Source organism: Amblyraja radiata, chromosome 1 (genome assembly GCF_010909765.2).
Source record: "Amblyraja radiata isolate CabotCenter1 chromosome 1, sAmbRad1.1.pri, whole genome shotgun sequence".
Lineage (NCBI taxonomy): Eukaryota > Metazoa > Chordata > Chondrichthyes > Rajiformes > Rajidae > Amblyraja > Amblyraja radiata.
This window is the reverse complement of record NC_045956.1, coordinates 6,946,776-6,960,004: the sequence shown is the minus strand read 5'-3', so window position 1 is coordinate 6,960,004 and position 13,229 is coordinate 6,946,776. Positions and strand designations below refer to the sequence as shown.

The window sequence follows — 13,229 nt, the reverse complement described above, 5'->3', positions numbered from 1 at the left end:
CAGAGATGCTGCCTGTCCCGCTGAGTTACTCCAGCTTTTTGTGTCTATCGTCGTATTACACAGAACAGGGATAGGATAGATTTGGAGGGATATGGACCAAATGCTGGTAGCTGGGACATTGTTGGCCGGTGTAGGCAAGTTGGAAGGCCAACATGCCATTAGCTCTCTTCACTGCCTGTTGTACCTGCATGCTTATTTTCAGTGACTGATATACTAGGACACCCAGGTCTCGTTGTACTTCCCCTTTTCCTAACCTGACACCATTCAGATAATAATCTGCCTTCCCGGTCTTGCCACCATTTATCCACATTAAACTGCATCTGCCATGCATCTGCCCACTCCCCCAGCCTGTCCAAGTCACCCTGCATCCTCATAGCATCCTCTTCACAGTTCACATTGCTACCCAGCTTTGTGTCATCTGCAAATTTGCTAATGTTGCTTTGAATCCCCTCATCTAAATCATTAATGTATATTGTAACTAGCTGTAGTCCCAACAGCTTGTGGCACCCTACCAGTCACTGCCTGCCATTCTGAAAAGGACCCATTAATCCCTACCCTTTGCTTCCTGTCAGCCAACCAATTTTCTATTCATGTCAATACCCTACCCTCAATACCATGTGCTCTAATTTTGCCCACTAATCTGCTGTGAGTCCTTATCAAAGGCTTTCTGAAACTCTAGGTACACTACATCCACTGGTTCTCCCCTGTCCATTTTTCTTGTTCCATCCTTACAACAAAAATTCCATAAGATTCGACAAGCGTGATTTCCCCTTTGTAAATCCATGCTGACGTGGACCGATCATGTTACTGCAATCCAAATGTACCGCTATTACATCTTTGATAAATGACTCCAGCACCTTCCCCACCACCGCTGTCAGGCTAACTGGTCAATTATTCCCTGTTTTCTCTCTCTCCCTCCTTTCTTGAAAAGTGGGATAACATTAGCTACCCTCCAATCCACAGGAACTGATCCAGAATCTATATAACATTGGAAAATGATCACCAATGCGTGCACAATTTCTAGAGACACTTCCCCAAGTACCCTGGGATGCAGACCATCAGACCCTGGGGATTTATCAGCCTTCAGTCCCATCAGTCTACCCAAAACCAACACCATTTCCTGACTAATGTGAATTTCCTTCAGTTCCACCATCACCCTAGGTCCTCTGTCCCCTAGTACATCTGGAAGATTGTTTGTGTTGTAGACCTGTTGACCAAGAAACAATTTCGAAATAAAATCTGTTTAAATAAACTGGTCGTTATCTCTGCACCGCTAAAGTGTCTTCCTTAGAACCAAAGTACCTGTTCAACTCGTCTGCCATTTCCTTGTTTCCCATAATAAATTCACCTATTTCTGTCTTCAAGGAACCCACATTTGTCTTAACTATTTTTTTCCCCTCTTCACACACCTAAAGAAGCTTTTACTATCCTCCTTTACATTCTTGGCTAGCTTACCTTCGTACTTCATCTTTTCTCCTCCTCTTTGGAATGAAATGATCCTGCACCTTCTGGATTATTCCCAGAAATTCCTGCCATTGCTGTTCCACCGTCATCCCTGCTAGGGTCCCTTTCCAGTCAACTTTGGCCAGCTCCTCTCTCATGCCTCCATAGTCCACTTTGTCAAACTGCAATACTGACACTTCCGATTTTACCTTCTCCCTCTCAAATTACAGCTTATCATATAATGGTCCACTACCTCCTAATGGTTCCTTCACCTTGAGTTCCCTTATCAAATCAAGTCAAGTTCAAGTGAGTTTATTGCCATGTGTCCCTGTTAGGACAATGACATTCTTGCTTTGCTTCAGCACAACAGAACATGGTAGGCATTGACTATTAGTTACTTTATTTAGTTACTTAGTTAGGAAATTACTCACTTAGGAAATTAGTTACTTATTATTCAAAACAATTTCATAAGAAATTGCCAAACGTATGAAGGCAAGATATCCTGAAAATAGAGAAATATAAACAGTGCTGAATGAGATATTTCGTACGGATCAGCATGAATGGAAGAAAGGGAGATTTAAATGAAACCCAATCTTATCATATGTGTCGCTGGCGTCTCTTTGTGATGGATTACGGTAGTGGGCGGACTGCCCTTTCCCCTTTCACAGGGGAAGTTTAACATCAGCGTCGCGCTGCCGCATGGAAACGGCGTCTTGTTGCTGAGGTTGCCCTGCAGACACCATGTCCTCCAAAAAGAAAGCCAAGTGCAAACCGGTGCGGAGTCAGGGCGCCTCCTCCCCGAGGGTTGGGGCTGACTGGCGGGGATCGCCAGCGAACTCCCCCGGTGCCCTGAGTCCCGGGGCTGACTGGCGGGGATCGCCAGCGAACTCCCCCGGTGCCCTGAGTCCCGGGGCTGAGCTGGACAGTGCAGAGACCAAGCCCCAGCCTTGCCTTTCACTGGCAGTCACTGACACCTTAGACAAAGGTATGGATGTTTCAGTACTTGCAAAGTTGCAACTTTTGTTTCAAAATGGGTGTATTCATATCGAAAGGGATGACACGAAAAAATACAAGAACCTGCTGATTGATACAGGTTGAAAAGAAAAAGACACAAAGTGCTGGAGTAACTCAGCGGGTCAGGCAGCATCTCTGGAGAAGATGGATAGGTGACGTTTCGGGTTGGGATCCTGAATGATGAGCCTGAAGAAGGGTCCCGACCCGAACCATCACTTATCCATGTTCACATGAGATGCTGCCCGACCCGCCGAGTTACTGCAACATTTTGTATCTTCTTATGGAAGAATGACCAAAACCTTCTAATTCAGATAATGCATCAAATAATCAGATTCACAGGTTATGCACTGCAAGCACAGATTTAAAGTGATTGGGAAAGGTATTGGAGGGTGGTAAAGGTGGTAGGTAGGGGTCTGGCCGAATTGGTGACATAGGCAGAAACTGTCATCATGTTAGAACAGTATTGACTATATTCTAGAAGAACTGTGACTTGCAAGGTGATCCACGTCGTACTCAAATGTGGGATGAGTAATAAGAAGTCCAGATACGACCTTGACAAGGCCATCAAAAAGGCCAAAGGGGACTTCTGCTCTAAGCTGGAGGATGGGGCGGATGTTCGGCAACTGTGGCAGGGCTTGAATGCCATCACCTCCTACAAGGCGAAATCAGGAGGCAGCTCAAACGTCAGCGAAGCATCACTTCCTGACGAGCTCAATGCGTTCTACGCACGCTTTCATAGGGAGAACACTAATGTGCCTTCCCGAGCCCCCATACGCCCTGATGGTATTTGTAGAGTGAATGTCTAAAATAGAAAGTTTTATCCTTGGCATAACAAAACAGAAAACATTGGAAATATTTGGAACAAGCAGCATTTTTTTGTGTGGGATATAGTGAATGTTCCACATTGATAACCATTTATTAGAACCAAGGAAAAAATGAAACTTTTGAAGTTGAAAAGGGGGTAGGAGACAGGAGATAAAGAGACAGTCCATGATCGGATGCAGATCAGAGAGATTGACTGATACCTGTTGTAGTATTGCAAACTGAAGGTGGATAGTGAAGGCTAGTGAATAATAAAAGTTATGCTTCAATATTAAATTCTAACTGGAATATAAGGCCTGCATTAGCCTACATAAATGTAACCTGTGTTTATATTGGTGAGGAATGAAATCTGAAATGGCAAAAGGAAAGCAGAAAACAAAGAAGGCTAGATGAGACCTATTGTCTTGACATCAATGAAGCATTTCACCACAGTTGACAAGCCTTGGTAAAACCGAGTCCTGTGGAAATCATAGAAACATAGAAAATAGGTGCAGGAGTAGGCCATTTGGCCCTTCGAGGATCAAGGATAATCCTCTCTGTTAGCTGGACTCAATTACTTTTGTGTTTCCATGTTCACATAGATTGAGTAAAATCCTTTAATTGTTGTTAGGCCTGTATTCATGCAGGCAAATAGAGAGGACACTGTCACACACATGACTTGCGCTTTGCAGTTAGTAGAACAACTTTATGAAGTTGAACAGCTCCACAGTACACATAGCTGGTGAGTTTCTGACCAATGGTAATTCCCCATGCCATTGTTCATGGGCATTTCTGACCCGCTGAGGTACTCCAGCATGAAGTGTCATTTTATGGAAAATAATACCTGTAGTTCCCTGTTTCTAGTATGTGGTACATTAACTAGCTGCTCTTTGCAAAGATGCTGCTTGATGTCTGAGTGTTTCCAGCGATTTCTGTCTTCGTTTTTTGAGGAATTGAAAACTGAATTGAATACTATGCGAATAAAAACAAACAACTCTCCTGATTTTGTTGTACGTTAGATCAATGTCGAAGCAACTGTATGTGGTTTGTTTAAGATAAATACCCTGAATAACTCCTGCAGTGATATCCATGACCTTAAATAACCACAAGTACATTAGTTTATTCCAATTATTCTTCCAGCATTCAGAGTTTTCGGCGACTTCTATTGGCTGGAATAAACTAAGGCTGTGATTTCATTTGTGGCCAAATGCTACAGTGAAGAGCAATACAAGATACATTTATTTGTCACATGTGCCAGTTGTCACAGTGAAATGTGATCACCATACAGCCATACAATAAAAATAAAGAACACAACACACGATAGAGTTCAACATAAAACATCCCCACACAGCAGAATCAAAGTTTCCCAGTGTGAGGGAAGACACCAAAGTCAGTCATCTTCCTCTAATCTTCCCCAATGTTCACCTACGGGTGGCCTGATGTTCAGGTCCGCTCGCCGGGATGATGTAAGTCCGACGTCGGGGCTGGAGGATCTCCTCAGCGGCCTGGACATCCGAGTCGGCCACCTCCTACCAGAGTCCGCGGCTCCCAAATTCCGCAGGCCGCGCTGGACGGAGATGCAACGCTGGCGGCCCTCGGCAAAGGGCCCCAGAACTCTGCGATCATCTTGCCTCTAGAATTTGGGTTTTACTCCAGTTGGCCAGGGTTGTGACGAGGTCTGGAGCTGAGTGGAACCCAAACAGAGCAGCAGAGAGCAGATCGTGCTATCAGTCACTTTGCTGAATGATGGTGCAGCTGTGAGTGGGACTGAATATATCCCAGTTCACATCACTAGGTTATAACCACATGAAAATTGTGGCACATTTTTAAGGTTGGAAAAAAAACTAAAGAAAATATGAGCAAAACCCTTTTCTGAAATAGTGAATTATGATCTTGAATGCACCACCTGATGCTATGGTTGAAGCTGGTTATATCAGAGTTTATTTAAAAAAAAAAGAATAAATAGTAAAATGAGGAAAACAAAATTCAAAGTTAGGGGAAAGAGCTGGAGAGTAAAATTAATAGAGACCTGTGCTGGATGGACAAAATGACAATAGACAATAGACAATAGGTGCAGGAGTAGGCCATTTGGCCCTTCGAGCCAGCACTGTCATTCAATGTGATCATGGCTGATCGTCCCCAATCAGTACCCCGTTCCTGCCTTCTCCCCATATCCCCTGACTCTGCTATTTTCAAGAGCCCTATCTAGCTCTCTCTTGAAAGCATCTAGAGAACCTGCCTCCACCGCCCTCTGCGGCAGAGAATTCCACAGACTCACCACTCTCTGTGAGAAAAAGTGTTTCCTCGTCTCCATTCTAAATGGCTTACTCCTTATTCTTAAACTGTGGCCCCTGGTTCTGGACTCCCCCAACATCGGGAACATGTTTCCTGCCTCTAGCGTGTCCAAGCCCTTAACAATCTTATATGTTTCAATGAGATGCCCTCTCATCCTTCTAAACTCCAGAATGTACAAGCCCAGCTGCTCCATTCTCTCAGCTGGTATCAAATGGTTTATGTCTGTGCTGCAACAAATGTATTATTATAAATAGGGAGCAACAAAACAAGCCAGATTGATCTCACTGGCAAAATAGGTGGCAGGACAGAGAATGGAGGAGCACATTTAAACTTAAATAGATTTATGCCAAACTATCTTATGAAGTGCACAGTATGCAAGACTGACTGGTAAACATTGGAAAATCAAAGTATCCATTATGGTTTCATTGTTTTTCTTGTAGCTGATGAGAAGGTACCTAAGGCTTGCCGAAGATGTCTCGCTCAAATTGGTCTCAACAACATAAAACTGGCAAATATCTGCATTGGCCGACCAATCCTCCTTACCAGTGCTGCTGGCAGCCAGGAGGTAAGTACTATTGAAAATTAAGAGCAAAACACAGTCCCGTTGGTTTACTTAAAGTTCTCATTATCTTTATTTTCTAATTGTTTATTTTCTCAAAGCACTGCAATGTAATGAAATATCACCTTCAAGTTTTCCCATGCACCATTCTGACTCGGACATGTGTCACAGTTTCTTCATCATTACTAAGTCAGTATCCTGGGACAACTATTATTGAAGCATGATCACCTCAATTACTTACATTTCAAAGGCCCAACAATACATTTAGCCATGACCCAGAAATTGAAATGATGGTGTTTCCATGTCTATGGTGTTAGAACGTTGAACGCAGAACAGTATAGTATAGGGACAAGCCCATTGGCCCATTATGCCAGCACCAGCCATGATACTACTCTAACTAATCCCACCTGCATGCAAATTATCCATTCCCTCTATTTCCTGCATGTTCTGTCTAAATGCCTCTTACTAAAGGTAGCTACCTTCCCATACCCTCCCTGACTCTCAGTGTGATGAAGGGTCATGACCCAAAACATCACCTATTCCTTTTCTCCAGAGATACTGCCTGACCTTCTGAGTTACTCCAGCATTTTGTGTCTATCTTTGGTGTAAACCAGCATCTGTACTCCCTACTTACACATAGCTGCTATAGTGTAGTAAACAATATATTATTTGATTATTATTCTTGTCAATATTGTAACATTGTGGGATTAACATCTTGCATGTGAGAAATGATAGACGGGGGAAAAAAAATATTACTCGATCCGATCCTCTCTCTTGACACATTGTGATGCCTGCTATTTAAAATATATGTATTCCTCATTCGAAAACCAGATGAAATACCTAAGACAATTTTGAGACACAAAACTGCAGAGTCTCTCCTAGTGGATGAGAATTTGTCCAGTTGTCCACTCTGACTGAGATTGATATTATATGGCAGCTATCTGTTGCATGAAGTGACCTCGCTCCTAGATTGAGGAATTCAGTGAATTATCATTTGATGTATCAGTTGGCAGCCCGTTCATGTGGCCACAGTTGTAATGGAAATGATCCACCTTTACACATACTAGATCTGCCCTTTCCCACAATTTGAGATTGTATGCTGGGGCCTCCCTATGTATTGCAATGTGACAGGATAATATACAGTGTGTTTTTTGGTACCATGCAGTATGTTGTGGTGTAGTTGGTCAAATGTACAGAGCTTCTAACTTTGCAGGATTAACACTTGTATTCTTAGGTATGCACAGCATGGCCTGTACCAAGTTTCCCAGCGGGTAAAATCGGGTTGAATAGAATCGCACAGAAGAATCTAAAGGTTAAAGTGAATGATGTTGTTACTGCCCAGCCACTGCTTGGTCCGGTACTGCAGGCAGAGGAAGTACAAGTAGCTTTGAGGTTTGTATCTGGTAGATCCAATGTTAGCCATTAATCTGCTATTTCCCTCATTTGTATTTATTTCATTACAATTTCCAGCATTTATAACATGTTGCTTTTGTATTTTTGGTTTCTTTTTCTATGTGTGTGTTGTGTAGTAAGAAATGTAAAAATAAATTGCCATAAGTTGTGTTTTTGGTCAGCTGCTATGAGTTCTTAATACCTGTTAGTGGCATCATTCATTTGCATTCCATGACCTCTATTGTGATACCAGGACCCGTATCCTGTCCTGCTGAGTTGACAGCTTATACTTTGAACCTAGGTGAAGGAATAAACTTTTATGTGGGGAAAAAAGAAGACATGACATGAATATAACACAACATTGTAATGAATTGACATACTGGGACCCATCACTGTTTAAAGTAATTGTCATTTGTTCCCGCACATTAGCCCAAATTGTTTTAATCTTGACTTGCCTTGCTTATTGCAGAGATGAAGATGAATCTTTCAACAGAGAAGAATTATCTGACTTCTTGGTGAGGAATATGGGTAAGAAGATTCTAATTACTCAAGACTCTATTGACTCACAAAATCATGGGTCATAGCACCGGATGCTTTTTATCTCATTTAATCTGCATCAGCTCAGTGGAAATGCAATTCACCCAGTTAAGGGCCTGTCCCACTTACGGGTCCTTGGCATGCAAATTACACGACCTCGTGGTCAGGTTGAACCGCGACGGACCCGCGAAGGTCGCGCGCGATTTCATGCGTACGCACAGCCGTCTGGAGCGCGTGATGTCATTTGAAGATGGACACAAAGCTGGAGTAACTCAGCGGGACCAGCAGCATCTCTGGAGAGAAGCAATGGGTGACGTTTCGTGTTGAGACTCTTCTTCAGTCTGAAAAGAAGGGTCTTGACGCGAAACATCACCCATTGCTTCTCTCCAGAGATGCTGCCGGTCCCGCTGAGTTACTCCTGCATTTTGTGTCCATCTTCAATTTTCTTGGCCCCGCTCTGGGAGTAGAAGTGGGGGCGGATCCGGACTGCAACGGCCGTGAGCCCCAGGCCGAGTTCGGCGATCGTTTGCCTGCTTCTGCTGCTGTTGGAGGTGAGATGTTGCATCGCGCCAGGGTCTTGGCCTGTCCCACTTTGGCCGACAGTTCCGCGACAGGCCGTTGGCGCGCGTGAAGATTTTGTTCGCTACCAAATTTCGTGGAGCCCCGCGCGATGTCGCGCTCAACTACATACCCCTTCGCGCTTCTCAGTGGGACTGGCCCCGCGCGGCCATACGATGCCCGAGCGCCTCAACGCGACCTCGTGGTCACATAATTTGCGTGCCAAAGACACGTAAGTGGGACAGGCCCTTTACTCTCTTCCTCCCTTCCTCCATAGGCTTGCATTTGTTATGCATTCAAGGAATTATCTGATTCGCTTTAGAGCATCAAGATTGAATTTGCCTCCCAGAGGGTACAATTATTTTCTAAACGGTCTTGCGCTTCATGATTTAAAATACTTTACCCAATCCCTTTTTCGTAGTTCTGTCTGTTCCATGTAGAACAATCCCAGATTCTTCATTCTTTTCGCCAAACTAAAAGTCCTTCATCCCTTCAATCAAAGGTGCTGTGTTGCCCAGAATAGTGCTCAACCATGACCAAGTGGGTGTTTTATAAAATGCCTCCTCATGATTTCTATGACCTTGTACTATTTGCCTCTGTTTCTCAACCCCAAGATCCTGTCCCTTTCTCAATCTCCGCGTCTCACTGCCTCTGTATTCCTTTTAGTATTGTGCCTTCTAGTTTAAATTGGCTGCCCTTGATTTATCAAGAAATGTTACAATAGACAATAGGTGCAGGAGTAGGCCATTCGACCCTTCAAGCTAGCAGCCATTCAATATGATCATCATCTACACGTTACATTTTTTTGCATTAAGTTTAATCTGTCGCATGTCCACCCATTTCATCAGTTTTGTTATTTCAATCATTTTTAAGTTTGCTATTATTTATATTTTTTCCAAATTTTGTATTGTCTAAAAATCTAGATTTGTGCCCTGCTGCCTCAAATCCAAGTCATTAACGTGTGTTAAAACCAGTAATCCTCGCAGTTCAAGGAACCTGGGTTCGATGTTGACTTCACGTGCTGTCGGTGTGGCTGTGTAGTCTCCCTGTGACTGTGTGGTTTCCACCACCCCAGACCCCAAGATGTGTTGGTTAATAAGATAACTGGCCACTGTAACTTGCCTCTAATGTTTGGGTGAATCTGGTAGAAGTTGTTGGGAATAAGTGAAGATTGAGAAAGCTAGATAAATGTGTGAATGTTCATCGCAATCTCGGTGGGCTGAAGGTTTTAATTCTGTGTTGTATGACTCCAAGACTTCATTCCTTTTTTTCCGTCACGTAACCAATTTTCTATCTGTGCTAAATAAAATTCTTTTTATTTTTCTGGGCTACAATCTTGAAGACAAACACTTTATTAAGTGCCTTTTGAAAGGTTAAAAATCACATTAACTGGGTTTCTTTCTGATCTAATCAAAAACCTCTACCAAGTAAGTGAAATAGAATTTAAATAAATCAGCCAATTCACTTTTTGGAAGTTCACTAGAATTGCTACTCTAATTTCTAACCCCCTCCAATCCCTATCAACCTTTGTAGATTACTTCAATCAATGGAAAGTGAGCACTTTTGTTGTGCAATTTTGTCCATTTTGCCCACTTTGAAGCTATCCTGCAATTTGACTAGAACCTTAAGGTTGCGATTGTTTACAATTAAGACAGGTACGTTTACATCATGCAAGGATTTTCACCCAATGTAATTCAATCCTGCATGCAAGAGTTCCTCAAATTGGGAAAACAGCCAGTGTACACATTGTAGGTTCATTGTATGCTTTACAACACTTCCCAGGGAATGTTCACAGGTACACAATTCTCTCAAGATAGGGTAGGGTTGTAATGAAGGCTTTTGCTACATTAACCATCATCAGTCACAGTATTGAGTATAGACAATAGGTGCAGGAGCAGGCCATTTGGCCCTTCGAGCCGTGGTCATGGCTGATCATCCCCAATCAGTACCCCGTTCCTGCCTTCTCCCCATATCCCCTGACTCCGCTATTTTTAAGAGCTCTATTTAGCTCTCTCTTGAAAGTATCCAGAGAACCTGCCTTCACCGCCCTCTGAGACAGAGAATTCCACAGACTCACTACTCTCTGTGAGAAAAAATGTTTTCTAGTCTCTGTTCTAAATGGCTTACTCGTTATTCTTAAACTGTGGTCCCTGTTTCTGGACTCCCCCAACATCGGGAACATGTTTCCTGCCTCTAGCCCTTAACAATCTTATATGTTTCAATGAGATCTCCTCTCATCCTTCTAAACTCCAGAGTGTACAAGCCCAGCAGCTCCATTCTCTCAGCATATGACAGTCCTGCCATCCCGGGAATTAACCTTGTAAACCTACGCTGGGAAGTTGGGACATAATGTTAAAACTGTATAAGACGTTGGTGAGGGCTTGAGCCATAAGGAGAGATTGGGCAAGCTAGGATTTTATTCCTTGGAGCACAGGAGGCTAAGTGGTGATCCTGTAGAGGTGTATAAAATCATGATGGGAATTGAGTCTTTTGCCCAGAGTAGGAGAATCAACAATCAGAGGACATAGGTTTAAGGTGAGGAGGGAACATTTTAATAGGAATCTGAAGGGCATCTTTGTTACACAGAGGATGGTAGGTATACGGAATGAGCTGCCAGAGAAGGTAGTGGAGGCAGATACAATTACAATATTTAAAAGCCACTTGGAAAATTACACGGCTAGTAAATGTTTAGAGGATTATGGACCAAATGTGGCCATTGGTTGGATTGAAGGGCCTGTTTTATTTGCTATATGACTCTTATGCTTCGGTATATATACAAAACAAATTATAGGACTTACCGCTAATTTTATTTTAATCTTCTACTTTATTTTCATGTAGATGGGAAGATAGTATTACCGGGCAACTTACTGAATATTACGTTTTACGGTCGGACTTTTCACTTGATGGTGATGAAGATAAAAGGAGTGGATGGTAATGTTATGGAAACATCGTTCAACGTCACATCTAGTGTGAATGAGGAATCCTTGCTTGATAAATCAGTACAGGAGAACGAAGCAATAGACTTGTCAACTAATTTCAGCAATTTGGCCATAGAAGTTACTCGGGACGGAGATGGTGGTACTACTTCAGATTTAAATTGTCCTATGGCAGATTCTCAAACAATATCAATTTCTACTTCTGTGGACAGTGGAAAATTACTGGAAGCGGACAATGGGATAATATGCTCCACAGTGAGCAGCAGTGAAGATGTCGAACAGTCTGAATCTATTCAGGAAGGAGATGGCAAATGTGACTCTTCTGTTGAGGACCTAGTTCTGATGTCAAACAGTTGCTTAAAAAGCAACAAAGATACTTTTTACCACATTTCTTTCCTCACTCAAATTAAATTCCTGCAAGGACATAACAGCGAAGATCAAATCAAAGAAGAATCCAAATCCAAAGTCACATATGACATGATTGGAGGCCTGGACAGTCAGCTGAAGATGATTAGAGAAATTATTGAATTGCCTCTGAAACAACCACAACTGTTCATGACCTATGGTAGGACATTGCAAACTGTGATTAGAATTGATCTATTTTAATTTGGTATAAATAAGCTTTAATTAATGTTCAAAAAAAGCAAGGGGTGGAGCAACTCAGCAGGTCAGGCAGCATGTGAGGAAGGAATGGACTGATCATAGAAACATAGGTGCAGCAGGAGGCCATTCGGCCCTTCCAGCCAGCACCGCCATTCATTGTGGTCATGGCTGATCGTCCCCAATCAATAACCCGTGCCTGCCTTCTCCCCATATCTCTTGACTCCACTAGCCCCTAGAGCTCTATCTAACTCTCTCTTAAATCCATCCAATGACTTGGCCTCCACTGCACTCTGTGACAGGGAATTCCACAAATTCACAACTCTCTGGGTGAACATTTTTTTTTTCTCACCTCAGTCTTAAATGGCTTCCCCTTTATTCTAAGACTGTGGCCCCTGGTTCTGGACTCGCCCCACATTGGGAACATTTTTCCTGCATCTAGCTTGTCCAGTCCTTTTATAATTTTATATGTTTCTATAAGATCTCCCCTCATCCTTCTAATCTCCAGTGAATACAAGCCTAGTCTTTTCAATCTTTCCTCATATTACAGTCCCGCCATCCCAGGGATCAGTCTCGTGAACCTACGCTGCACTGCCTCAATCACAAGGATGTCCTTCCTCAAATTAGGAGACCAACACTGTACACAATACTCCAGGTGTGGTCTCGCCAGAGCCCTATACAACTGCAGGAGAACCTCTTTACTCCTATACTGAAATCCTCTTGTTATGAATGTTTTAGGTTGGGACCCTTTCCCCTGAAATTTGGAAGGAGTGGGGGTGGAAAGCTGGATAAAAGAGGTGGGGTGGGACAAAGCCCAGTAAATGATAGGTGGGTACAGGTAAGGGGGATGGGGTAATTGGCAGATGGGTGGTGTAAATAGTAAAGGCTGGAGTGAAAAGGAGGCAGAAGGATGTCAGGTAAAGAAAGAAGAGGAGGCGTGGAATGTAAGGACGGAGGGAGGAATGTGAGTGGAAGGGGATGGGATGGGGGAAAAAGAGGATAAAGGGGAACTGTGGGACTTGGGATATGTCTTTGTTGGTAGCAAAATCATCTAAAAGGTGATGCTGCGCACGCCCGTCGAGGCGGTGCGTACG

The 13,229-nt window shown here is 43.1% G+C and overlaps 1 protein-coding gene across 2 annotated transcripts in view; it reads left to right on the top strand.

Annotated features, from left to right (window-relative positions):
• The first annotated feature begins 2,102 nt into the window (after positions 1-2,102).
• Positions 2,103-13,229, top strand: part of spata5 (spermatogenesis associated 5) — a 318,711-nt gene continuing 307,584 nt past the window's right edge. The window contains exons 1-5 of one of the 2 annotated variants that reach the window (XM_033016169.1): positions 2,103-2,428; positions 5,994-6,118; positions 7,347-7,504; positions 7,974-8,032; positions 11,438-12,100. In XM_033016169.1, coding sequence (XP_032872060.1) covers positions 2,185-2,428; positions 5,994-6,118; positions 7,347-7,504; positions 7,974-8,032; positions 11,438-12,100 — 1,249 coding nt within the window. In that variant the 5' untranslated portion in view covers positions 2,103-2,184. Of the gene's footprint in view, positions 2,537-5,993; positions 6,119-7,346; positions 7,505-7,973; positions 8,033-11,437; positions 12,101-13,229 lie in introns of both variants that reach the window. The other variant, XM_033016231.1, reaches the window with a different exon arrangement.